Source organism: Stigmatopora nigra, chromosome 2 (genome assembly GCF_051989575.1).
Source record: "Stigmatopora nigra isolate UIUO_SnigA chromosome 2, RoL_Snig_1.1, whole genome shotgun sequence".
NCBI lineage: Eukaryota > Metazoa > Chordata > Actinopteri > Syngnathiformes > Syngnathidae > Stigmatopora > Stigmatopora nigra.
Genome location: NC_135509.1, coordinates 1,177,175 through 1,205,055, shown reverse-complemented (window position 1 = coordinate 1,205,055; position 27,881 = coordinate 1,177,175). Strand labels below are relative to the sequence as shown.

At 45.0% G+C, this 27,881-nt stretch overlaps 3 protein-coding genes across 4 annotated transcripts in view; 1 reads left to right on the top strand and 2 right to left on the bottom strand.

Annotated features, from left to right (window-relative positions):
* Positions 1 to 19,201, bottom strand: part of nhsl1b (NHS-like 1b) — a 45,465-nt gene extending 26,264 nt beyond the window's left edge. For both annotated transcript variants that reach the window (XM_077712245.1, XM_077712247.1), the window contains exon 1: positions 18,725 to 19,201. In XM_077712245.1, the coding sequence (XP_077568371.1) occupies positions 18,725 to 19,010 (286 nt within the window). In that variant the 5' untranslated portion in view covers positions 19,011 to 19,201. The remainder of the gene's footprint in view (positions 1 to 18,724) is intronic.
* Positions 19,202 to 20,936: 1,735 nt separating this feature from the next.
* On the bottom strand, positions 20,937 to 24,531 carry acbd3 (acyl-Coenzyme A binding domain containing 3). Its single transcript, XM_077712252.1, has 8 exons — positions 24,167 to 24,531; positions 23,370 to 23,511; positions 23,149 to 23,289; positions 22,925 to 23,083; positions 22,688 to 22,862; positions 22,282 to 22,495; positions 21,921 to 22,208; positions 20,937 to 21,833 (listed from the first exon to the last, which is right to left on the bottom strand). The coding sequence occupies exons 1-8, from the start codon at positions 24,474 to 24,476 to the stop codon at positions 21,631 to 21,633; spliced, it is 1,632 nt and encodes a 543-aa protein (XP_077568378.1). The 5' UTR covers positions 24,477 to 24,531; the 3' UTR covers positions 20,937 to 21,630.
* A 1,541-nt stretch (positions 24,532 to 26,072) lies between these two features.
* On the top strand, positions 26,073 to 27,729 carry mixl1 (Mix paired-like homeobox). Its single transcript, XM_077712253.1, has 4 exons — positions 26,073 to 26,325; positions 26,446 to 26,666; positions 26,927 to 27,065; positions 27,142 to 27,729. The coding sequence occupies exons 1-4, from the start codon at positions 26,229 to 26,231 to the stop codon at positions 27,576 to 27,578; spliced, it is 894 nt and encodes a 297-aa protein (XP_077568379.1). The 5' UTR covers positions 26,073 to 26,228; the 3' UTR covers positions 27,579 to 27,729.
* The last annotated feature ends 152 nt before the right edge of the window (positions 27,730 to 27,881 follow it).

Below are 27,881 nucleotides of genomic sequence, written 5' to 3'. Positions count from 1 at the left end.
CTGCAAGCAGGTACTGCAAGCAGGTACTGCAAGCAGGTACTGCAAGCAGGTACTGCAAGCAGGTACTGCAAGCAGGTACTGCAAGCAGGTACTGCAAGCAGGTACTGCAAGCAGGTACTGCAAGCAGGTACTGCAAGCAGGTACTGCAAGCAGGTACTGCAAGCAGGTACTGCAAGCAGGTACTGCAAGCAGGTACTGCAAGCAGGTACTGCAAGCAGGTACTGCAAGCAGGTACTGCAAGCAGGTACTGCAAGCAGGTACTGCAAGCAGGTACTGCAAGCAGGTACTGCAAGCAGGTACTGCAAGCAGGTACTGCAAGCAGGTACTGCAAGCAGGTACTGCAAGCAGGTACTGCAAGCAGGTACTGCAAGCAGGTACTGCAGGCAGGTACTGCAGGCAGGTACTGCAGGCAGGTACTGCAAAAAGTACTGCAAAAAGTACTGCAAAAAGTACTGCAAAAAGTACAGCAAAAAGGGACTGCAAAAAGTACAGCAAAAAGGGACTGCAAAAAGTACTGCAAGCAAGTACTGCAAAAAGTACTGCAAGCAAGTACTGCGAGCAGGTACTGCAAGCAGGTACTGCAAGCAGGTACTGCAAGCAGGTACTGCAAGCAGGTACTGCAAGCAGGTACTGCAGGCAGGTACTGCAGGCAGGTACTGCAGGCAGGTACTGCAGGCAGGTACTGCAAGCAGGTACTGCAAGCAGGTACTGCAAGCAGGTACTGCAAGCAGGTACTGCAGGCAGGTACTGCAGGCAGGTACTGCAGGCAGGTACTGCAAAAAGTACTGCAAAAAGTACTGCAAAAAGGGACTGCAAAAAGTACAGCAAAAAGGGACTGCAAAAAGTACTGCAAGCAAGTACTGCAAAAAGTACTGCAAGCAAGTACTGCGAGCAGGTACTGCAAGCAGGTACTGCGAGCAGGTACTGCAAGCAGGTACTGCAAGCAGGTACTGCAAGCAGGTACTGCAGGCAGGTACTGCAGGCAGGTACTGCAGGCAGGTACTGCAGGCAGGTACTGCAAAAAGTACTGCAAAAAGTGCTGCAAAAAGTACTGCAAAAAGTACAGCAAAAAGTGCTGCAAAAAGTACAGCAAAAAGTGCTGCAAAAAGTGCTGCAAAAAGTACAGCAAAAAGTGCTGCAAAAAGTACAGCAAAAAGTACTGCAAGCAGGTACTGCAAGCAGGTACTGCAAGCAGGTACTGCAAGCAGGTACTGCAAGCAGGTACTGCAAGCAGGTACTGCAAGCAGGTACTGCAAGCAGGTACTGCAAGCAGGTACTGCAAGCAGGTACTGCAAGCAGGTACTGCAAGCAGGTACTGCAAGCAGGTACTGCAAGCAGGTACTGCAAGCAGGTACTGCAAGCAGGTACTGCAAGCAGGTACTGCAAGCAGGTACTGCAAGCAGGTACTGCAAGCAGGTACTGCAAGCAGGTACTGCAAGCAGGTACTGCAAGCAGGTACTGCAAGCAGGTACTGCAAGCAGGTACTGCAAGCAGGTACTGCAAGCAGGTACTGCAGGCAGGTACTGCAAGCAGGTACTGCAGGCAGGTATTGCAGGCAGGTACTGCAGGCAGGTACTGCAGGCAGGTACTGCAGGCAGGTACTGCAGGCAGGTACTGCAGGCAGGTACTGCAGGCAGGTACTGCAGGCAGGTACTGCAGGCAGGTACTGCAGGCAGGTACTGCAGGCAGGTACTGCAGGCAGGTACTGCAGGCAGGTACTGCAGGCAGGTACTGCAGGCAGGTACTGCAGGCAGGTACTGCAGGCAGGTACTGCAAAAAGTACTGCAAAAAGTGCTGCAAAAAGTACAGCAAAAAGTGCTGCAAAAAGTACTGCAAAAAGTACTGCAAAAAGTACTGCAAAAAGTACTGCAAAAAGTGCTGCAAAAAGTACAGCAAAAAAGGGACTGCAAAAAGTACTGCAAGCAAGTACTGCAAGCAGGTACTGCAAGCAGGTACTGCAAGCAGGTACTGCAAGCAGGTACTGCAAGCAGGTACTGCAAGCAGGTACTGCAAGCAGGTACTGCAGGCAGGTACTGCAGGCAGGTACTGCAGGCAGGTACTGCAAAAAGTACAGCAAAAAGTGCTGCAAAAAGTACAGCAAAAAGGGCTGCAAAAAGTACAGCAAAAAGGGACTGCAAAAAGTACTGCAAGCAAGTACTGCAAGCAGGTACTGCAAGCAGGTACTGCAAGCAGGTACTGCAAGCAGGTACTGCAAGCAGGTACTGCAAGCAGGTACTGCAAGCAGGTACTGCAAGCAGGTACTGCAAGCAGGTACTGCAAGCAGGTACTGCAAGCAGGTACTGCAAGCAGGTACTGCAAGCAGGTACTGCAAGCAGGTACTGCAAGCAGGTACTGCAAACAGGTACTGCAAACAGGTACTGCAAGCAGGTACTGCAAGCAGGTACTGCAAGCAGGTACTGCAAGCAGGTACTGCAAGCAGGTACTGCAAGCAGGTACTGCAGGCAGGTACTGCAGGCAGGTACTGCAAAAAGTACTGCAAAAAGTACTGCAAAAAGTACTGCAAAAAGTACTGCAAAAAGTGCTGCAAAAAGTACAGCAAAAAGGGACTGCAAAAAGTACTGCAAGCAAGTACTGCAAAAAGTACTGCAAGCAAGTACTGCGAGCAGGTACTGCAAGCAGGTACTGCAAGCAGGTACTGCAAGCAGGTACTGCAAGCAGGTACTGCAAGCAGGTACTGCAAGCAGGTACTGCAAGCAGGTACTGCAAGCAGGTACTGCAAGCAGGTACTGCAAGCAGGTACTGCAAGCAGGTACTGCAAGCAGGTACTGCAAGCAGGTACTGCAAGCAGGTACTGCAAGCAGGTACTGCAAGCAGGTACTGCAAGCAGGTACTGCAGGCAGGTACTGCAGGCAGGTACTGCAGGCAGGTACTGCAGGCAGGTACTGCAGGCAGGTACTGCAGGCAGGTACTGCAGGCAGGTACTGCAGGCAGGTACTGCAGGCAGGTACTGCAGGCAGGTACTGCAGGCAGGTACTGCAGGCAGGTACTGCAAAAAGTACTGCAAAAAGTGCTGCAAAAAGTACTGCAAAAAGTACTGCAAAAAGTGCTGCAAAAAGTACAGCAAAAAGGGACTGCAAAAAGTACAGCAAAAAGGGACTGCAAAAAGTACTGCAAGCAAGTACTGCAAGCAGGTACTGCAAGCAGGTACTGCAAGCAGGTACTGCAAGCAGGTACTGCAAGCAGGTACTGCAAGCAGGTACTGCAAGCAGGTACTGCAAGCAGGTACTGCAAGCAGGTACTGCAGGCAGGTACTGCAGGCAGGTACTGCAGGCAGGTACTGCAGGCAGGTACTGCAAAAAGTACAGCAAAAAGTGCTGCAAAAAGTACAGCAAAAAGGGCTGCAAAAAGTACAGCAAAAAGGGCTGCAAAAAGTACAGCAAAAAGGGACTGCAAAAAGTACTGCAAGCAAGTACTGCAAGCAGGTACTGCAAGCAGGTACTGCAAGCAGGTACTGCAAGCAGGTACTGCAAGCAGGTACTGCAAGCAGGTACTGCAAGCAGGTACTGCAAGCAGGTACTGCAAGCAGGTACTGCAAGCAGGTACTGCAAGCAGGTACTGCAAGCAGGTACTGCAAGCAGGTACTGCAAGCAGGTACTGCAAGCAGGTACTGCAAGCAGGTACTGCAAGCAGGTACTGCAAGCAGGTACTGCAAGCAGGTACTGCAGGCAGGTACTGCAGGCAGGTACTGCAGGCAGGTACTGCAGGCAGGTACTGCAGGCAGGTACTGCAGGCAGGTACTGCAAAAAGTACAGCAAAAAGTGCTGCAAAAAGTACAGCAAAAAGTGCTGCAAAAAGTACTGCAAAAGTACTGCAAAAAGTACTGCAAAAAGTGCTGCAAAAAGTACAGCAAAAAAGGGACTGCAAAAAGTACTGCAAGCAAGTACTGCAAGCAGGTACTGCAGGCAGGTACTGCAGGCAGGTACTGCAGGCAGGTACTGCAAAAAGTACAGCAAAAAGTGCTGCAAAAAGTACAGCAAAAAGGGCTGCAAAAAGTACAGCAAAAAGGGCTGCAAAAAGTACAGCAAAAAGGGACTGCAAAAAGTACTGCAAGCAAGTACTGCAAGCAGGTACTGCAAGCAGGTACTGCAAGCAGGTACTGCAAGCAGGTACTGCAAGCAGGTACTGCAAGCAGGTACTGCAAGCAGGTACTGCAAGCAGGTACTGCAAGCAGGTACTGCAAGCAGGTACTGCAAGCAGGTACTGCAAGCAGGTACTGCAAGCAGGTACTGCAAGCAGGTACTGCAAGCAGGTACTGCAAGCAGGTACTGCAAGCAGGTACTGCAAGCAGGTACTGCAAGCAGGTACTGCAAGCAGGTACTGCAAGCAGGTACTGCAAGCAGGTACTGCAAGCAGGTACTGCAAACAGGTACTGCAAGCAGGTACTGCAAGCAGGTACTGCAAGCAGGTACTGCAAGCAGGTACTGCAAGCAGGTACTGCAGGCAGGTACTGCAGGCAGGTACTGCAGGCAGGTACTGCAAAAAGTACTGCAAAAAGTACTGCAAAAAGTACTGCAAAAAGTACAGCAAAAAGGGACTGCAAAAAGTACAGCAAAAAGGGACTGCAAAAAGTACTGCAAGCAAGTACTGCAAAAAGTACTGCAAGCAAGTACTGCGAGCAGGTACTGCAAGCAGGTACTGCAAGCAGGTACTGCAAGCAGGTACTGCAAGCAGGTACTGCAGGCAGGTACTGCAGGCAGGTACTGCAGGCAGGTACTGCAGGCAGGTACTGCAAGCAGGTACTGCAAGCAGGTACTGCAAGCAGGTACTGCAAGCAGGTACTGCAGGCAGGTACTGCAGGCAGGTACTGCAGGCAGGTACTGCAAAAGGTACTGCAAAAAGTACTGCAAAAAGGGACTGCAAAAAGTACAGCAAAAAGGGACTGCAAAAAGTACTGCAAGCAAGTACTGCAAAAAGTACTGCAAGCAAGTACTGCGAGCAGGTACTGCAAGCAGGTACTGCGAGCAGGTACTGCAAGCAGGTACTGCAAGCAGGTACTGCAAGCAGGTACTGCAGGCAGGTACTGCAGGCAGGTACTGCAGGCAGGTACTGCAGGCAGGTACTGCAAAAAGTACTGCAAAAAGTGCTGCAAAAAGTACTGCAAAAAGTACAGCAAAAAGTGCTGCAAAAAGTACAGCAAAAAGTGCTGCAAAAAGTGCTGCAAAAAGTACAGCAAAAAGTGCTGCAAAAAGTACAGCAAAAAGTACTGCAAGCAGGTACTGCAAGCAGGTACTGCAAGCAGGTACTGCAAGCAGGTACTGCAAGCAGGTACTGCAAGCAGGTACTGCAAGCAGGTACTGCAAGCAGGTACTGCAAGCAGGTACTGCAAGCAGGTACTGCAAGCAGGTACTGCAAGCAGGTACTGCAAGCAGGTACTGCAAGCAGGTACTGCAAGCAGGTACTGCAAGCAGGTACTGCAAGCAGGTACTGCAAGCAGGTACTGCAAGCAGGTACTGCAAGCAGGTACTGCAAGCAGGTACTGCAAGCAGGTACTGCAAGCAGGTACTGCAAGCAGGTACTGCAAGCAGGTACTGCAAGCAGGTACTGCAAGCAGGTACTGCAGGCAGGTACTGCAGGCAGGTACTGCAGGCAGGTACTGCAGGCAGGTACTGCAGGCAGGTACTGCAGGCAGGTACTGCAGGCAGGTACTGCAGGCAGGTACTGCAAAAAGTACTGCAAAAGTGCTGCAAAAAGTACAGCAAAAAGTGCTGCAAAAAGTACTGCAAAAAGTACTGCAAAAAGTACTGCAAAAAGTACTGCAAAAAGTACTGCAAAAAGTGCTGCAAAAAGTACAGCAAAAAGGGACTGCAAAAAGTACTGCAAGCAAGTACTGCAAGCAGGTACTGCAAGCAGGTACTGCAAGCAGGTACTGCAAGCAGGTACTGCAAGCAGGTACTGCAAGCAGGTACTGCAAGCAGGTACTGCAAGCAGGTACTGCAAGCAGGTACTGCAAGCAGGTACTGCAGGCAGGTACTGCAGGCAGGTACTGCAGGCAGGTACTGCAGGCAGGTACTGCAAAAAGTACAGCAAAAAGTGCTGCAAAAAGTACAGCAAAAAGGGCTGCAAAAAGTACAGCAAAAAGGGACTGCAAAAAGTACTGCAAGCAAGTACTGCAAGCAAGTACTGCAAGCAGGTACTGCAAGCAGGTACTGCAAGCAGGTACTGCAAGCAGGTACGGCAAGCAGGTACTGCAAGCAGGTACTGCAAGCAGGTACTGCAAGCAGGTACTGCAAGCAGGTACTGCAAGCAGGTACTGCAAGCAGGTACTGCAAGCAGGTACTGCAAGCAGGTACTGCAGGCAGGTACTGCAGGCAGGTACTGCAGGCAGGTACTGCAGGCAGGTACTGCAGGCAGGTACTGCAGGCAGGTACTGCAGGCAGGTACTGCAGGCAGGTACTGCAAAAAGTACTGCAAAAAGTGCTGCAAAAAGTACAGCAAAAAGTGCTGCAAAAAGTACAGCAAAAAGGGACTGCAAAAAGTACTGCAAGCAAGTACTGCAAGCAGGTACTGCAAGCAGGTACTGCAAGCAGGTACTGCAAGCAGGTACTGCAAGCAGGTACTGCAAGCAGGTACTGCAAGCAGGTACTGCAGGCAGGTACTGCAGGCAGGTACTGCAGGCAGGTACTGCAGGCAGGTACTGCAAAAAGTACAGCAAAAAGTGCTGCAAAAAGTACAGCAAAAAGGGCTGCAAAAAGTACAGCAAAAAGGGACTGCAAAAAGTACTGCAAGCAAGTACTGCAAGCAAGTACTGCAAGCAGGTACTGCAAGCAGGTACTGCAAGCAGGTACTGCAAGCAGGTACTGCAAGCAGGTACTGCAAGCAGGTACTGCAAGCAGGTACTGCAAGCAGGTACTGCAAGCAGGTACTGCAAGCAGGTACTGCAAGCAGGTACTGCAAACAGGTACTGCAAGCAGGTACTGCAAGCAGGTACTGCAAGCAGGTACTGCAAGCAGGTACTGCAAAAAGTACTGCAAAAAGTACTGCAAAAAGTACAGCAAAAAGGGACTGCAAAAAGTACTGCAAGCAAGTACTGCAAAAAGTACTGCAAGCAAGTACTGCGAGCAGGTACTGCAAGCAGGTACTGCGAGCAGGTACTGCAAGCAGGTACTGCAGGCAGGTACTGCAGGCAGGTACTGCAGGCAGGTACTGCAGGCAGGTACTGCAGGCAGGTACTGCAGGCAGGTACTGCAAAAAGTACTGCAAAAAGTGCTGCAAAAAGTGCTGCAAAAAGTGCTGCAAAAAGTACAGCAAAAAGTGCTGCAAAAAGTACAGCAAAAAGTGCTGCAAAAAGTACAGCAAAAAGTACTGCAAGCAAGTACTGCAAGCAGGTACTGCAAGCAGGTACTGCAAGCAGGTACTGCAAGCAGGTACTGCAAGCAGGTACTGCAAGCAGGTACTGCAAGCAGGTACTGCAAGCAGGTACTGCAAGCAGGTACTGCAAGCAGGTACTGCAAGCAGGTACTGCAAGCAGGTACTGCAAGCAGGTACTGCAAGCAGGTACTGCAAGCAGGTACTGCAAGCAGGTACTGCAAGCAGGTACTGCAAGCAGGTACTGCAAGCAGGTACTGCAAGCAGGTACTGCAAGCAGGTACTGCAAGCAGGTACTGCAAGCAGGTACTGCAAGCAGGTACTGCAGGCAGGTACTGCAGGCAGGTACTGCAAGCAGGTACTGCAGGCAGGTACTGCAAAAAGTACTGCAAAAAGTACTGCAAAAAGTACTGCAAAAAGTACTGCAAAAAGTGCTGCAAAAAGTACAGCAAAAAGGGACTGCAAAAAGTACAGCAAAAAGGGACTGCAAAAAGTACTGCAAGCAAGTACTGCAAGCAAGTACTGCAAGCAGGTACCTCAAGCAGGTACTGCAAGCAGGTACTGCAAGCAGGTACTGCAAGCAGGTACTGCAAGCAGGTACTGCAAGCAGGTACTGCAGGCAGGTACTGCAGGCAGGTACTGCAGGCAGGTACTGCAGGCAGGTACTGCAGGCAGGTACTGCAAAAAGTACAGCAAAAAGTGCTGCAAAAAGTACAGCAAAAAGGGCTGCAAAAAGTACAGCAAAAAGGGACTGCAAAAAGTACTGCAAGCAAGTACTGCAAAAAGTACTGCAAGCAAGTACTGCAAGCAGGTACTGCAAGCAGGTACTGCAAGCAGGTACTGCAAGCAGGTACTGCAAGCAGGTACTGCAGGCAGGTACTGCAGGCAGGTACTGCAGGCAGGTACTGCAGGCAGGTACTGCAGGCAGGTACTGCAGGCAGGTACTGCAGGCAGGTACTGCAGGCAGGTACTGCAGGCAGGTACTGCAGGCAGGTACTGCAAAAAGTACTGCAAAAAGTACTGCAAAAAGTACAGCAAAAAGTGCTGCAAAAAGTACAGCAAAAAGTGCTGCAAAAAGTACAGCAAAAAGTGCTGCAAAAAGTACAGCAAGCAGGTACTGCAAGCAGGTACTGCAAGCAGGTACTGCAAGCAGGTACTGCAAGCAGGTACTGCAAGCAGGTACTGCAAGCAGGTACTGCAAGCAGGTACTGCAAGCAGGTACTGCAAGCAGGTACTGCAAGCAGGTACAGCAAGCAGGTACTGCAAGCAGGTACTGCAAGCAGGTACTGCAAGCAGGTACTGCAAGCAGGTACTGCAAGCGGGTACTGCAAGCAGGTACTGCAAGCAGGTACTGCAAAAAGTACAGCAAAAAGTACTGCAAAAATGACTGCAAAAGTTACAACAAAAGGGACTGCAAAAAGTACTGCAAAGAGGACTTCAAAAAGTACAACAAAAGGGACTGCAAAAAGTACTGCAAAAAGGACTTCAAAAAGTACAACAAAAAGTACTACAAAAGTACTACAAAAAGTACTATTAAAAAATCCAAAATGTGAGAAAATTGCCAGTTTGCCAAGCGTGGGCGGCTTTTTGGCCCTAAATTTACACACTATGCTGCCCATAAAAACTGTCGTCACAATTCCAGATGTCAACGTGGATATAAAACGTTACAAATTGACAAAAATGTTCAGAGAAAAACACACATGACTTTGCGAGATAAATAAAGAAAGTTCTGAGAATAAAACGCTGACCTCCAGAAGCCATTCGGGCGCCTTTGACTTTGAGGAAAAAAATGTCAGACCCTCAAAGCATTCCACTCATGTGCAAGCGACCCTGAGCTCTTTTGGGGAACTCGGGGGGGTGCTGGAGTCACCACAGGGAAGGATTTATGAATGACAACGATACCACAACGGGCTATTTAATGGTCCCAAAGCTCATAAGTCAAATGATAGCTGGCTGAATTTCACACAAGGACTCTTCTTCACTTGCTAAATCAAAAACAGATTGATGAGTCAGCGTATTTGACAAAAATAGTTCAATACAAGATCTTTTCACATCAATTGCTGCCAATCACCATCATGTTAAAAAGTTCAACAATCATTTTGTAATATCTAAAAATATATATTTTTTTAAAACTAAAATAAACATTGTTTTCGATCTATAAAAAAATGGAACCCGAGTCTGACACCCTTGGCCTAGAGATCAGACAAAAAAACAGAATGCCACTCAACAAACATGGATCCAATGGGCCTATTGGGTCAAGATCCAGATGGATCCGGGTCAATGGATCATAGATACAAAGTCCTAATGAGATCATGGTGTCCATTTCTCTCAGTTAGAAAAGACGCCCGGCGGCTTCAATTCCAAGCTAACAAGTGACACCACGACGCAACAGACCGCTAACTTTAATCCAGACAGATCGCCACAATCCTTGCACCAGGACAAAACCTCATTGTTTACCTACCGGCCTTTGACCCCCCCTTCCCGGTGGAATCCCCAGGAAACCCTCCCACGCGGCCAAAAGGAAGCCAAGAACAATTTGCCAGAAAAAGACGGACCCTTTCTTCCTGTTAGGGATGCAAACACAAGTAGGAAAACAAAGCAACAACCTTTTTGGCGTCGAGTCCGGTACTCCAAGTCTTCGGGGTCTTCTTGCGGGGACGTACGGTGAAGATGGTTCTGGCTACGGAAGACATGCCGGTCTTGGCGGGACAGGGTGGACACGCTGAGCCAGCTGAGTGCCCGGGACAAGGTGGCTGTTTTTTTGGAACGTGGATGATCCCCCGTCATCTTTCTAGTGGGTTTTTAGACTCCATGTTGAGTAAGAAAATAGTTCCAAGACGCAAAACCAAGTCCTCTTCTATTGAGTTTCCAGATCCAATAGAAAGGCTGATTCTGATCCAAACAAGTCTTCGTTGTTTTCCGCCAAAAAGCCCTCAAGCGCCGTGACTTTTTGGAGAAGACACAGCAGCTGACGTACCGGCATCCACGTCTATTCTTCGCCCGAAGGTTGGCAGTGTGCAAGCCAGACGGCGACCACGTGAAGAAAAGTTCCCAAGTAGCCGTATTCTGCTTATTTTCAAAATAAAAGTCAGTATAGAGTGTAAAGGGTGAGAAGTCTTCCTTGAATTTGATCTTGTGGTCCCGGAGGACTTGAGCCTTTTGAGTTGGGGATCGCACCCGTGCTGAAACCCGAGTGGCTCCGCCCACTCTTTCCAAGCCTCCTCGTAAAAGTCCTCTTCTTCTTCGTCTACGTTTAATTCTTTGGTTCGGGTTGACCAGGTGTTGACGTGGGGGGAACATTCTGGAGGATGGCGATAGGTGGCCGGGCTATTTTGGGACACTTTCGTGAAGGAATGGTGTTCAATTCTGGGATGTGGTTAAAGCAAAATGTGGGGCACCACAAATTAGAAAGAATTGCCACGAAAAACTGTCATTTGGGGGGCGAAAAGTGTCGAGAAGAGAAGAAAGAAGAATGAGTTTGCGTAGAGAATGAAAACAAGTTGAAAGGTCTCTGTTTGGGAGGTGTTTTTCCCTCCCAAAGTGGAGTCTGCGGTGACGCTTGGGTGGTGTCCGGTGACTTGCCAGACAATAAAACGGGGCTTCCATGGACGGCAAAATATTCAAAAAGCACTAGTAACACACTCCATTTCACTCATGAATGCTCAACCCAGGCCAAGAAAATACGATACGTCCAAAGACAAAAGACAAGTGAAACAATGTCTCACACAAAAGACAATAGGCTCGGCGACCGGTCACCAGAAACGGATGAAAACAGATACCCTAAACCGGAGAAGAGTGGATGACACAGAAGAACTGAGTAGAACGTTGGGTACTCTACAAATGAGTTTTTTAATGGTGACAGTACTTCTTCGATCCACAAGAGGGAACCAAACACTTGTAACAAAGTTAAACGCAACTGAATGGTCATGTTAACCCTTTCAGGGAAGCATTTCAAAACAAAGATCTTGACTTATCTGATATTTAGTTTCCTTGAAGCGGCCATTTTGTCTTGCCAGTTCATTGGCCAATGCCAGTCTCAATGGATGGCGGCCAATGACAGCTCTTCAAGAGTTAAAGAAAAAAAATGCAAGTCAGAGAATGCGCTGAGGCGACAATTGTGTTTACGACTGTTCCATAATGGAGCCATTGACCTCTTGACCCCAGAGCGGCAGCTGACGGCAAAGCTGCAAGTGGAGGTCAGGATGGGCTATGTTATTTTTTCCTCAACATTTGCGGCCTCAAAAAGAGTGTCGATTGGCGCTTCCCGGACGTCAGGTCGAAGACAAACGCAATCCCAGTCAGCGGCGGTTGAAAAAAAGGGTGCGGTCCACTCGGCATTCCTCAGTCGAGGATGGCGGGTCCGGCGGACCTGAGGCCAGATGTGCTTCTTTTGTTTTTGGGAGATTTCTTCTCTCTCTGTCCAACACGCCTTTGGAGAGGCGCCAATTGAAAAGTTCAAATCACGGAATGGATTTTAGTGGCGCTTGGCTTGCAGGATTCCAGATATTTCCAAAGAAAGACATTAGATTGGCGTTCTTGGGTGAGAAAATGATGAAAGAACCCGTTAATGACAAGCGTGGGTGGTTGGGTGGGTTTTGCCACCAATGAAGAAAGCGCCAATAAAACACAAGGCGAGAATTATGCTGACGAGGCAGATGGCAGGAAGTCAATTTGTAGCTTTTTGCAGCTAATTCAAGTCACAAGACACTACTACACAATATACAAAACACACATGCTTCATTTGTAAAGTGCAAAATGATACACAATCAAAATACTATATAAAAAGAAGAGTAGTATTTCCATATGTTCTCACACTATGTATGATGCTAGCTAAACATTAGCCAAGTTGTGACAACTAGTAAACCCTGCCTTCTAAGGTACAATCAAGTGACCAGAAATTTCTACACACCCGAATCCAGGATGTCGAGGGTTCGAATCCCACTTAAGAGATTTGACTCTGGTGGGAAAAACTTGACTCACTCAAAAAATATGAAAGATCATATTGTTTTCACAGAATCTAAACTGCGGAGGTATCGGGTTGCCAAATCCAAAAAACAACAAGACGACGCTCTAGTTTTCTTGCTTCGGGGCTTCCGACTATTCCAACAACAATATCTTCTCGTCTTTCAAAAGTAAATAAACAACACAGCTTTTCTACCCGGAAACCAGAAACCTGATCAATGGACGACCTGATTACTCACGGGGTCAGATGTCAAAAGTACCTTTGCCAGATATTAAAATTAACTACAGTAATCCCTCGAATATCACAGTTCATATTGACCAAACATGCCCACAACAATTGAAAACACAAAAGTGAACTTACCTTTATTATAACTACTTTTTTACTTCAGTGCTGAGTACTAGTACCAAGAGTGACTTATTTATGAGTTTTTAATTTTTTTATGAACTTTAAAAATATGTATATATATTTTATAGCGGAAAAATAGTGAATTAGTGATTAGCTTCCCGTGGATTGATTCCAAATCTGATTGCGTCATTCTAGGAGGATTTCCAAAGAATTTGAAGAGAAACATCCAAGTCGATGTGATGAGTAACTTTAGGATTAACCACAACGGCGGGGGGTCTCCTCCGCGGGACATTCCCGACACGCGTGTGGCAGAAAGATCAAAATACACGGCTATCATTTTACGTTTTTTGTTCCCACATTGATAAAATAACACCACTTGCTCAAAAACATATGTAAAAAAAAAAATGGTACTTACCTATTGAGTTGCATGAAAAAGATGGAGAGGTGGTTTTTGTATGGGTGAAGAATCCCGATGGCGACCCAAGAAGAAAAAGAAGAAAAAAACAAGAATTAAAAACATGACATAATCACATGTGGACAGTTTAAAGCTTTAAAGCAGCAAAGACAGATTACACTTGAAAATTCGGGTTTTGGATCCAAAAAAAGGGTTTAAAACTAAAAGACGGCTTCAAAAAAGTTTGGGTTAACTTCCTTCTGAGTGGTCATTTGTTTCTGGGATGGGCTCCGGCACCCCCTGCGAGCCTGGTGAGTAATTGTGAGGATGATCTATGATATTTGGAATTCAAAAATGGGGAAAGTGAAGAGAAGGTGAGAGGACGAGGACGTTGGACTATGACGGGAAACCGGGCAGGATGTGCGCCAGGGGCGCCGTGGCACACGGGAAGCTGGGACAGGCACGGAGGGATGACACGAAGGTGAGGGGGCTTTGAGTTGGAGTGTCATGGCCAGGTGAAAGGGGATCCTGGAGGTAGTAGCAAGTTCATTGGTTGGAATGTGACGTTTCCAAATGTTAGAATAGCAATGTTAGAGTAGCACACAAAACAACAAGGATTTCCTCTTTCTATTCATCGCTTGCTCATGCATTTCCTTTCCTCCGTTTCCCACGTCACCTCGTCTGTCCTTTGGAAAAGCGGAAAAACACCAACATACATTTGCATTGATACATGATGGATTTTTAACCCTAACCCAAAACACAAAAAACCTTTAAAATGAAACAAGTCTTACCTTTCCAATACTATGTTAATTGAAGCTAACATACTGACATTAGCAAGCCAAACAAGGTCAAATATGAGCTTGAACTCAATTATTATTATACGCCATCCACGTGGAAATGTTTTTGCCCCGAGGCCTGACGGGGTCAGAGTTTGATTACGTGGCTTAATTTTTCCCAGTTCCATTTTGGAATGCGCCGCCGCCAATGTTTACACAGAGCGCCGTTCAGGAACTCCCCCACCATGAGGGAAGGGGGACAGGACGAGTGGACTTGCGCTTGGTGCTTGTTCAAAGTCAGCTTTGGGTTCAAAGACACTTTGAATCCACCATTTTGGGAGTTTTGGACGAAGGTCATTGGGGTGATCGTTGGTTGCCAGGTAGCCAGATGTGAGGGGTTTCCAGTATTTTAATTTCACTTCCAATCGGAATGATTGCGTCCTTCGATGGAAACATGACCTGAAGGTGTTTGGGGGGGGTCTGCGTTTCCAGGGGGTGCCGGACGTGCTCTCGCACAATGGGCTTCTTGTGTGGGAGATTGAGAAGAAGAAAAAAATCACAGACCTACTTTTTACAGTGTTTTGCTGTAAAATATTGTTGTTGTTTTTAACAGTAGCTGGCACATACAATTAAAAATGGGTTAAAAATTCTAGCAACCAGAAAAGTATTTTCCAGTTTACATAACAGCATATTATACATTTATATAGTGTAAAAGGGGTTGTTATTATTATTGTCGGAAAGAGTCAAATTGAGGATTGCTGGGAGTAGTTAATGAGTTGAAAATGTACAATGTGAAATAAAAGAGGGGGTATAAAAGGGGATCGTTATCCATCAAAAATGCATTAAAGAGAAAGATGGATGAGGCCGGTTGGCCCGCTGTTTCGCCCGTGGCCTCAAGGGACGTGACATTTTCATCCAGACTGAGCGCAACAAAGACCCTCAGTCTGCTTTCCAGACCTCCAGAGTGCAAGGTTTTTTTTCTCCGGAGCTCCCCTCCTTCCAAATTATTGATACGCGTGCTTAGTCTTGGCGGCGGTGGACCGTTGGGTCTTACTGAGCCGTCTCTAGAGGTTGGAGGGAAGACGGCTGATTGGCTGGGGGAGGCGGAGCGCCGTATTGTTAGCTTGCGGGGGCTCCATTGAAAAAGGGGCTTAAGGGGGGGCGGAGTTTGGTGGGATTCTTTTTTTTAAAAAGTGGACGTCCATTTTCGTTGGCTAAAAAGACATTGAATGGAATTTGAATGGAAAACTTGGATTTAAAGCAAGACTGTGACGGATGATGGAAAATGCATTTGATGGCCCATTAATCGCCTATTCATTATTTTTTTGTGACTACTATGAAATGGGAATATCTACCACGGTCCTATTTAATGAAAGGAAAAAAATAGGAATTTTAATGTTTTTTAAAGAGATACTATTATTCCTATTTTGTCATAAAGAGATGTTTATGTGCAAATATTCCAATCCTACTTTATTTTTCATCGTAATTCAAAAATACAACAATTTAGACGGTAACAAGTCAACAATGACTCTAAAATAGTTCCAAAAAAGCTGTCAATTTTTACCATTATGAAAATATCCCGCATTTACGCAATCTGATTTTCCAATACACTACTTTGTGAGAAAACCTCCTCATAAAATCCTCCCACCTGCAATTCCCTCCACTCTTAAATAACACACACAACATAAAATGTCACCCGACCCGTTTTCTACAATCACGACAGGTACACGCGCATTTCCCGCGGGTCGACTGTAGCACCTTAGCGTTGCGCAACGAAAGGCGTGCGGCCTCCAACGGAAGCTTAAGCGGATTTACACATGTATAAAAACGATATTTTGGCCTAATCCTCATCAGTGACTTGAAAAAAAAATCTGTCTCTCACCACTCACTCACGGGAGGACCTCCCACATACACCCGCACACACCCACAAACAGCTGGACCATGAAAACAATACCCTGGGGGATTAGTGTCGGCACGTGCAAATACAATTTTTATTTATTTTTGTTCCACGCGTCCTACACAAAGAACTTGAACGTTCATTTTTGTTAGCATATGATGCTAACGGACAACAATCACCATGAAAACCAATGACTACTCGACCTTATTTGAAATTATAAACGTTTTTCCTAAGAAATTAGGGCGTGTCTGACTTGAAGGAAATCATAACGCGGGCATTTTACGTCCCATTTTTCCCGAAATGAAATGATCATCCCGATGCTAACCTGTTCCGTCCTGACTCCAAAAAGCGGTGCCAAGAAACGTGTTCCACCTTGAGCACACCTTGCCAAAAAGTGCCACACCTCTGTGTACTAAGCGAGCCTTTCAAGAAAACGATACAACACAAAGTCCTTATTTTGCACGTCAACAAAGCCTGCAGGCAAACCAAGGCCAAACATCAACAAACAAAAATAATTCTATGCCAACTAGTAGTGGAAAAAAACATGGATGGGTGACTTTTGTCATTGAAGCTAAGCTAATAATGATTTAGCAATATTTTCTAGGAGGGATTATGAATCTGTATATGTTAGTGGTAGCCAAAAGGAAAAAGAAAGCAAAATACCCTGGCATCGGTTTACAGTGAGGTTCTCAGATTTCTTTTGTTCGCAAAACGGGATCTGCGGCTGTCCAAATTCTGGCCCTGAGCGTATTTAGGACATTTTTAACAATGGCTGAGGAGATTGATCAAGTGGAGAGTTGTCAAAATGTCAACTTTTAAATCCTAAACAAAGGTCACAACGTGGAGGATTAAATCTTTCCTGCATGATTACGTACTTGCAAAACTATTGAGATAAAAGCCCCTTTTTTTTTTTACATCGGCTGCCCTATCTGATAATTTAACATTTTTTGGGACCATTCTAAAACGCACTTAAACACACAACTGGGATAGCGCGGAGAAAAATGAGTGTGAGCGCCATCAACTGATAAGTCAAGTGTGTGTGAACAGACACAAGCCACACATGGCTGGATTAAAAGCCCTGAATATACAGTTTTTTATAGACCTAAAACAATGTTTATTTGAGTTTTTTTTCTATATATATTTTCAGATTTTACACAATGATTTTTTAACTAAAAACACAGAAAAAATGGATTAAAAATGACAATTATTGATTTAAAAGGGGGGAAAATCCGGAAATTTAATATCAAAGACTGAATATGCTTAAAGGAAAAGTCCTCACTAGCTGCCAATTAACCTTTACTACAAGGACGGCCTACTTTTGGAGTAAAAATAGCGCGCTCCCTTATTAGCACGGGTGACAAACGGCGGGTGGCGTTTAGCGGTTGACCGAAATTCATCATTTGGACGTCAACGAGCCAATGAATTGAAACAAAAAAAAGGAAATAACAATTGAGGATGTCAATGTGGGTTGACTCTTTGTTTGCACTCAGGCAGAGGATGTTTGAGTAGCCAATGGCAGGACAGGTGACCCGCGAGGACCCCAAACGGGGAAACCTCAGCTAGATTAATGACCTGTTGTGAACTCTTGACCCCTAAAAATCAAGTTAGCATACATACTAGCCACCAATGTACTTTATGGATAGCATTTAGTTAGCATAATATTATTCATAATTAGATAATAATGACAATGTTGCATTGTGAGGTCTATTTACATCAATTTATCATGGCAGGGGCAATTTTTAAGAAAAACATTTTAACTTTTATGATTAGCTTTGTCATTTTTAAGCATATAGAAAAGCAAGCTAACTTTTATATCAAAAATTGTATTTTTTAATCTATTTTTCTGAGTTTTTAGTTCGAAAATCATTTTGTAAAATCTAAAAATATATTTTTAAAAAGCTCAAATAAACATTGTTTTAGATCTATACAAAAATTGAATATTTAGGGATTTTAATCCAGTTCTTAATCCATTTATTAAAAAAAATCTAAATATTATATCTAAAATGTTGACAACCCGAGTCTGACACCCTTGTTCTAGTGTAACAGTCAGTTTCTCATGGTATTTTTTTGACGGTGCGCCTACATTCGAGTATGAGTCACGAAACTGGAGACTAGTTAACAATGACTCAGAAGTAAAGTAGAATTAAATTGATGGCTCATCTTGTGTAGCCTTTCCGGAAGATCGGCTCTGCCACATATTACAGGTAACCAATACATCATTCCCCATGGCTGGAGCCAAAGTCTGAGTTAATGCCTAACTGTCGCGGGCATTGACGGCCAAACAAAAGGGCGCTTCAGCCGACTAGACTTGGTCTGATTCATCGGCGGCCGTCGGGGTCCCGTCCATGAGTTATTAAGCCAGGAAAGTTATTTGACAGTTACTTTAAAATCCAACAAAACAGGTTTGTTCGCATAATAAAAGCAGATTTCCAACTCTAAAACACACCTGCAAATGGATTATCTGGAATGTTTTGGACGAGGAGATAGCGTAGCGAGCACCCTAGCTGGAATGCCATTTTTTAAAACTTCCGGATCGGATGCGTTTTCTCCTCACTCTGCGTAAAGTGACTTTGACAGGTCGCTATTTTGTTTTGTTTATTTTGGAGAGAAGACAGTATATGACAATGTTGGAATGGAGCCAAAGAGCTATTTTACAGTTGTATCGGGTATGGGAGTTGAAAATAAAAGCAATTATGTCAAATTATTCTTTGTTTTTAACAGTCAGTTTTTACATGACATGTTAATAAGGCTTAGTTTTAGCTGTACACATATTTCAGTCAAGTGCAGTGATTGTTATGGTTCATTTCTCACATTTAAATGCAGTTATATTATTAAAAACAGTGACTTACCTTACAAAAAATGACACTTTTGGGTTATAAAAACATTTTGTTGTATATGTTATTTAGGAATAATTGTTTTTAGGTAGCATTTCAACTTTTTGGAAGACATTTCAACAAGTTTAAACAAATGTGTAGTGCGTTTACTATGTTTATAAGACACTCAAAACATGAAGTAGGACTTACGGATTTGGACTTTCTTGTGATCCAGGACTACGACTTGACTTTGCAGCGTGCGCAGGCGTCCCTGAAGCCGGCATGAGCGCCGCAGCACCCCGGCTGCCTCCAGCTCGATGCCCAGGAAGACGTCGGTGGCCAGCCGGGACAGGTCGGCCAACTGGTGGATGATGTTGGTGAGCGTGTGGCAGCCCACCTCGTCCAATGACGTGAAAGGTGGCGCTCTCCGAGCCTTGCCCCGGCCAGGCAACCTGCTCACACGCCGGGGCTCGATGGTCCTTTGGGGGAAAGGCATCGTCAAGATTTTCTCCGGAAATATGAATAAGTTTCTTTTTTAAAAGTAAGGCTAAAAGGACGCGGTGCCCGTAATGGGGCTGGCTATTTCCTGGCTATAATCCTTCACAACCGCCATGGCCATGCAGCTGTACGAGTCTATTCAAATTCAAATACACGCCGTGTGGAGGAAAGGCTGCTGCCACAAGGGACAAAACACAAGGAAAAGTAAGAGATGGGCGGGTTGAAAACAAGGAGAAAACTACAACAACCTGTAGGATGACGGAACTGGAGTCAGTTGGAATGCCAGGCTCCCTGCCAGATACAAGCCGGAAAATACGGAATGGAGTTTCGGCAAAAATATGGACTGGATTCTCTGCAACAATAAAAAATAATGGAACGCTCACGAAATAGATTCATTTAAAGTTCAGATTGTAAAACAACATGAAATAATCGTTTTCATGTTTTTTAATCGTTTGGGTAATTGGTTATAAGACCAGTCATAAAAACGGAGATGTTTACATTCAAATGTAGTACACAAAATACTTGGTATTTTTACAGATAATACGCGTATTTGGTTCAAACACAATGTATTTTAAATTTCGAAATTGTTGTTGTCCTTTGGTAAAAGTGACGTAATAACGGACATGATACAAAATTGACTGTACCAGCATAGTTATTGAAAGTACACTTAACACAAATGTACTACCGAATTTTAAAAAAAGATGGGCCTCATCTAATCAGATAGCAAGTGGTAGGCCTAAATGTACGCTAGCTTGATTCAACTTTGGTCACCTAAAACGCTTAATTGCCGGTAAAACCAACACCAGGAGTCAACATACATGGAAGCGACACATTTTTTAATATTAATAGTGTTGAAAGAAAATTGGTAAATGTGACTTAGGGCGCACGGGGCCTTCGGCGTTTGATGTTTTTGTAATGCCGACCTCCGTAACAAAATGTGCTTATAATATACAACACAGACATCAAAGAGAAGAAATGTTACACAAAAATACAACTAGTTATAACTTTCGAAACTTTTAGTTCACGCTGTATCATGTACTGTTGTATATATATGGTGTTTTTATCATTTAAAAAGTAAGCAAAATTCACATACATACCTCACTTTATCCCCACCGGCTGGCTAAATTACCCGATGACGTCATAAGATCACGACATAGTTTGCCAAAATACGACGCTCAGAATAATTTTTAAAAAATGCTCCACATTCTATAAACATTGTTAATTTCTCTCTTCATTGTTACATGTTTTTATTTTTAAAAACAATAAAGATTACAAGGTTGCCAAAAATCCAGCAAGCACATCTCATATTCGAACATGTGACCACAAAATAAAAACAACATATCAAGAATATTTTTTCATCAATTATACCTTCATATTAATGATTTTCTTCTTAAATATTGTAATAATAAATAATAATTTAATACAGACCTGCTGACGTCGTTTTTGTCCAAAATAAACAGGACAGACGTCCAAGTTCAAAGGTCACACGCGAATGTACATTAGCCAAAAGTTCGGTGGCTATTAGCATATATTGTATTACGTATTTTATTAAAAAATAATAATAAACAGCATACAGTACTTTTCAGCACCTGCAAGCTATCTCTACAGCTCAAGTGACTAAAGCAAATGTTCACAACTAAAACCACCATTTACTCATAGCTTCTTTTTGAAAACAACTCCTCCACATTCCGTAAAACACTTGTAATTTATCTTCCTCCCTTGCTGGCTCATGTTTGTCCAGTACACCACATGACATTCCTACTATTGTACAACACAAAATGCTCTTTAAAAAAAAACATTTTGAGCACTTGTGCATATATCTTCTATATTACTCCTTAATTGCACCAACAATTGAATAAATGATAACTGTACTTAAATGTTTTAAGCTAAATGTCAAATATAAAGCAAAAAACAACAATTCCAGTCCAAGAGATGAACATAACTTTAATCAAGATTAAATATATGCCCAAAAGATTCTTCCAACTCAGACCCAAACAATACAAAAGAAAAAATGTCTCCCATTTCTGTCATGTCTTTCAAAGTTATAATATACCATTTTCCCCTTCATTCGGTGGTCTAAAATGCATATCTTATTCGCCGTACTTCCTAACAGTGCCGAGATTTTCTGACCCCGCCGATTTTGTCAAAAAAACCCTCCATTACATAAACATATTTATAGTTATTTACATTACAAAGGCTTGAGCGAGTCAACTGGTGAAAAACGACAAAAAGTTGGGCCACGTGGAACCAAAATCGAAAAACATGTTAGAGAATTCCGTCGTTAAAATAATGAACGTGCTCATTCAAATCTGGGGTACCTTTTTTTAACAATGGGTGCCATTGACAGCCAAAGACGTCCAATCCGTGTGAAGTGAACAACAAATAAACCATTTTACTTCGTGAAATGTTCTAAGCAGACAAAATAAAAGATTAGAACTCCATTTAGAAGAGAAACATTTCCATACTTTTGGTCCCTTCACCCAAAAAAAATGTGTGTTCACTATTCACCACCTGGTGGTGGCTTTCAGAATTGATCTTGTCCCTCAAAACACAAACACACACACACCAACATATATATACTGCGTATTAAGTGAACGCTCCTGGACTCTTGCGGGGGCTTATCTGGTGTAGTAGACTCTGTAGTAGACGCTCTTGGAACGCCAGAGCGAATAGGAGTTGTCAAACTTGAGCAGGTAGACGCCACGGCCGGGATACTGATGGCTACCGGCGTAGACCTCCTCGTGACAGTCCCGCCGGTACACCGGCACTATTTCGTCCACTTGAGGCTTGGTTGACTCCTTCTTGGTTTTCTCCTCCTCGCCTGAAGGGGGCGACATTTGAAAACATTTTTAAAAGTGTTGCGTGGATTTAAATGATAAACCTGGCGCGGGCTGTAGCCGCCTCCCACCTTCTTCGTCTTCCTCCTCGTCGCTGGACTCGGACACGTGCACGCTGACGGAGGCGGAGGTGGCGTCCGTCCACTCGAAGAAGACCCCGAAGCCGATGTCGTAATAGTCCGTGGCGAACTCCCAGAAGAGGTAGGAGCCCTCCTCGTGGGTGGGCACGCGCACCGTCACCACCTCGCCACGCCCCACCGTGATCACGCTGTCGGCGTCCTGGCGGATTTTCTCTTTGAAGTCTTTGATTTGGGGGCGTGTCCACATGGACGGGGCGGCGATGACGGGAGGCGAATCTCCTGTTGGACACAGAAACCCACAATCACAATCTCGGAACTATTTTTCTTCAAACAACCCCCCCCCCCAGCTCACCTAGCATAGGCCCATTTTCCGACAGCTCCTCGGCCGGCTCGGCTTCCGGCTCAGTATTTTCCGCGTAGGAGTCGCCGCCATTGACGATAGGCGCCTCCTGGCCCGTGGCGGCGCACGCCGAGGCGGCCAGCTGTTCGAAACCGACGACAGCCTCCTGGTGGCTATTCGCTAAGGTCCCGGCGTGTTGTTGTTGCTGCTGCTTCTGTAAGGCTGCCTGTGAGAGGAAAAAAAACGGTAGCATATCAAATCCTGTAGCATCCATTTCAAAGTCAATTGAACTCATTCCATCCCACCCCAACCAGGGCACAGGCACTGCACTATTATCTGGATGTAAACTGGAGTGGTTGAGTGGAATAAAAGTTGTACTTTGCTGCCACTTTGTGGCTCTCATTATTCTTTTTCTGACCTGCTGCTGGGCCAGCTGGACTTGGTAAAGCTGCTGCATGTACTGTTGGTAGTGCTGTTCCTGGAGCTGTCGGATCAGACCCATCTGCTGCTCGGGGCTGTTGGGGTACTGCTGGGCGGCGTACTGTTGGAACTGGACGGCTGTCTGAGCGTTGAGGGCGGCCATGATCTGCTGCCTGGGAAACACAAAGAGAGGTTGAGGACATGGAGGACCGGACGCCAATTGCGGCTCCCTTACTTCTGCTGCTCGACCCGGAAACGCTCTTCCTCCGCTTGTCTCCTCTCTTCTTCCTCCCGCAACCGTCGCTCTTCCTCCTCTAGGCGCCGCCGTTCCTCCTCCCGCCTCTGGCGTTCGCGCTCTTCCTCCTCTCGCTGCCGGCGCTCCTCTTCTTCTTTCCTGGTCATTCAACTCCTTGTTAATTCATCCAATTCATCCGTTCATCCCGACATGTCATGTCGCACCTCTTTCGGTCTTGCTCTTCCCTCTCGATCTTGTGCGAAGTGACGTATGCCGCGAACAGGTTGCAGCACTTGTTGAGAAGTCGCACAAACTCCACCATGGCGTCCTCCTTCTCCATGTTTCCGAGGGAGGCCCATTCCTTTCTGCGTTTGGAAAAATGGGACAGCCGCTTTGTACAAAATCAGACAGATTTTATAGTTATGAATTCCGGCAATGTCGTTACCTGCGGTCGTTGCCCAGCACGTCGAAGAAGCCCACCTCGGGGGACGCGTCCGGGTTGTAAGGACCCAACAGCACTTGTTTGTGTAGCGCCACCAGGCGGAGTTTCTCCTCGTAGGTCGGGTGGAAGGCTTTGCCGTCTTTATCTGCGCCCAGAAAAAAAGGAAGAAAAAAAAAACACAATTTGGTAAACAAATGTGGCCAAAAATGTGATATTTGGATCCCAGGTCTCAATTCATACTAAAAGGATTGGACGTCAATATAAAGTTACATTTAGACCCTCATATACTAGATTTTCAAAATGTCAACACTTTTAGTTGTTTACTTACGGTCAGTGGCAAAATAATACCAATTCAGGTCATGTTTTGCTTCCCATTTTCTTACCGTTAAGAGTAACAATCAGCACTCAAGTCAAGCCTGCCATAACCTGACAAACTGGAAAGAGACCATTTTGGAGCTCAGGCAACTAGAAAACAATGCTAATAATGCACATTTGCCTTGCACGGATTCAGTTGGACGCCTGCAGTCATATTGCCTTTTTGCACCTAACAAACTATTCCAAAACACTATATTAGTCAAATGAATGTATTCGGGATAAACGCGTGTCACATTAAGAGAGAGAAAAACCCGGAAGTGTTGTGCTTGTACTGTCTTTTAATGGCTAATATTAGCGCCATGCTAACGTCACTTTTTCATAGCCTTTACGAGGTGACATAGCTTAGCTTTTGCTAGCTTCGCGTATATTACTTGAGGCGTTCAAAAAGATTTTTGGGGGGACTTTAAAACGTGTATTCGGTGTACCTTTAAAGAATTTAAGCGCCATTCCGTAGAGTTCTTGAAGAGGGAAGCCCCATTTCGTCTCTACGGAGGATTTGTCAGCCTCCTCATCGCCGACGTCGCCCTCAGCGGCGGGCGGCGCGTCGGCTCCGGGTTCCGCTGCGGCATCGGCTTGGGCTTCGGCTTCAGCTTCGGGCGGCGACGGCGGCGTGTCCTCCGGCTGTCCCTGCTCACTCTCCGGGTCCGGGCTGAGCGTGAGGCCGTCGATAGAGACTTCGAGCCGGCTGGAAGGAGCGCTGTCGAGGTCGCCGCTCTGAACCTCAGTCGCCATCATGCAGACTGTCAGCTGAAGCGGCCACGTACCTACTTCCGACTTAACCGCCGGAAGTTCCTGGAAAGATCGATTAAAAATGTTTAGGTTTTATTTTTTTAAGCTTACGAAACGAGTCTGGACCCATGCGAAGTTATTATTTTAGAATGAAAGTAAATAATTGATGACCTTTTCACTTTTTAAAATCTGATATCAAATATTTACATTGACGGCAATATGTTGATTGGGAAGGGCTCGCTGCCAACCCTCCCACGCGACATGGATTGGACATCTATTGCTGTCAATGGTGGCCAATGAATGATTACAATCAAGTTATATGTAATAACTGTTATATTTATCTAATAGGCTGTCATTGAATGCCTTCTTATCATTATTTAAACATTGAATAACCTTACTAGCAAATACTTGTGTGTACTTCACAATATTTACATTTATATAGTTTATTAAGAGACTTTGACCTACAAGTCCACAATAAATTAAGCACATTTAATCCCTTACAGGGCCTTCTTTTGAATATTAAGAATGTAAAAAGTGTTATTGGGCCCTATAATCAAGTTTATTGTAAATACCCTAAAATCAACACCATATATTTTTACATTTTCCCACTTTAAAACTAAAAAAAACAGCTCTCTAAACATCAAACGGGTGAAACACTACTCGACACCTTAAAGGTCAAAATACTACTTTTTTTCAACTCACCACTATACATTTGACAGACAGACAAGTAAATGTTCCCCCATTTTGCGAGGATATGTTAAGAGTCCAACGCTCTTTGTATATTTGATCATTAAACCCGCATAGAACTCTAGAGTAGTAACATTACCGTCTATCGTTCTCATATTAGTCATTCTGCACTATTAGATTAACATTTAATGTCTTATTTTAAGACTTTAGTGCTATAGAATGCTATATTTTGGGGTAATTGTCAGCGTAGACAGGAAGACGTTGGTGTCACCTCATTTCTCAGGTGATGCCAGGTGAGGATTTAATGAGGATCTTCAGGCGACAAGCACCGTGGAACACTTTTGAACTCCATTTTGTGTATTGTGACACACTTTGTTGTGGCTGAAGGTGAAGGTGAATCACTTCCTACGTGCAAAACACACACAAAATCCCACTTGTTTAGGACTGAAGCTTAGTTAACTCGATTAATAAAGAGAGCGATGTCATTCAAGCATACATTATTGGAAAAAACAGTACTCAAACATGCAATACAACACTAAAAATATGTATATATAATATTTATTAGAGCTGGGAGGTTGGCATTGATCGTTTTTCGAATTTAACAATGGTTCTCAAATGTTGCTGATTTCTAACTATTTCTTAAAAACGAACTTTTCAACTTCACTCTTGTATTTCTCGCGACTTGACATTCACCACTTGTTGATATCTTAATATATTCCTTTTTTTTTTTTCAAGTTCAGACCTCGCGTCTGCCGAGAGGAAAAGGCTAATTTCCGACAGTCTTTGAAGGTGACAGCTCCATTAATGGCTCGACTCATGGCAAAGCGGATAAATGTTTTCTCTACCGATGTGTATTCAGCACGCTCATGCCATTAAAAGCCCTTTTTTGGGGGGTCTATGGAGGGGGGTGATAGAGCCTCGGCCGTCCGGAGGTGTGAAGGTGCCCAGGAGACGTCTGAAGTCGGGCTTTCACACTTGGGAAGGTCGCCACACCTTTGATCCGAGGGGGCATTTAACCTCCGAGCGGACCCCTTTACCACTTCATTTTTTTTCGGGGGGCTTAAGAAAGACATGTCGACCATCCACGGAAACATGCCCGGGGAGATCAACCACCACTTGCAGATGTTCCATGAAGGAAGCCTCCACATGAGTAACATGGTCAACCCGGGTAAGGAGTTTGTCGTGGGGGACTAGATTATGACGCGGATGGAGATACATTTGGGATGGAGTTACTTTTCAACTTTTTGTCAATGGCATGCTCAGGCTGTTTTTACCCGTTTTTTTGTAGATTTCCGGGGCACAGACGTCACTAACTACCTGGCCGCAGCCGCCTCGGTGCCACGGGTGGACAAATGCGTTGCCATCCTGACCCACCGGAGGAAGAGGACCAACTTCACCCAGCAGCAAATTGAGGTGCTGGAGAAGGTGTACTCGGATACCAAATATCCAGACATCTACCTTAGGGAGCGTCTCGAAGCCCTGACCGGCCTACCTGAGTCCAGAATACAGGTCAGTGCCAAAACCAGGTGCTGTTTTTGTTTTAAAATTTGAAATAGCAGAGCAGAATTGAGCCAAATACTTAAAATGTTTTTTATTCTTCAAATTTTAGGGCAAAACCTGTTTTAAATATATTTTCTTTCTCTCCCTATTTGTTGTCAGCCCCTAAATGCAGAAAACTAGAGAACTATGCATAAAAACATGATAACATTGATTTATCAGCTAGGACTAGCATTGCATTTTTAAAAACATTTGTTCCACTTACTTTATAGGTGTGGTTCCAGAACAGAAGAGCAAAATCCCGTCGCCAAGTTGGCACATCAGCCGCCATGAAGGCCCCCAACATCCCACCGCCGCCGCCACCGTCATCATCATTTGGCCAACTCCCAAAGCGAATGAACTACAACAAAGGTACAATTAAATTAGCTTACCAATAAGTCAAGACATCCCCAATCGACATATATTCACCTTTCCATCTTCCTCCCAGTTTTCGACAACAGCCCCCTCGCCGAAGCTCACGGGATGAGCGCTTTCAGACAAGACTCCGCCCACTTAAACCCACCAGAGAACCCCCACTGCTCCAAAGTCGGCGTCCGCCATGTACCGACGTCCTGCCTTTACGCCAAAGACCAGGGTCTAACAAAACCCGAACGCGGCGTGGACACCCCCCGCCGAGGCCACTCTAGAGTCCTGGTGGAGTACGACAACTTCCCACCCAATAAAACCATCGGACCGGAGATGAAGGTGGTCATCCCACCCATCCCCGCGCACAACTATGGCGGCCCATCGCCCAAAAATGGAGGGGCGGCAGCGTACCCCCCGGCGAGGGCGACGGGAGAAGTTTTCGCCAACACACCGGAATTTTCCGAATCGGACTCGGACTGGGAGAGCGAGGCCATGGTCGGATTTGATGGGTTTATCTGAAAGGGAGCAGAGTCTTTTGTAATTTGCACAAAAACAGGGAATTAAAAGATGGTGACAATTTGCTGACAAAATTTGGAAAAGTATTTTAGCTTAAAACATTTATTTATTATACAATTGTAATAAAATTCCTTGTTCATCTTGGCGCACGTTTTTCTTGCCCAAAAAACCTAAAAATTAAACAAAAAAAACAAATGAAATCTACATTTTTGGATGATTAAGTTACTTTTAAATGTAAATAGTATTATTATTTATTTTGGAGGGTGAGAAAGATTTCTAAGATGGTTGCCACGGTAACGCTATAAA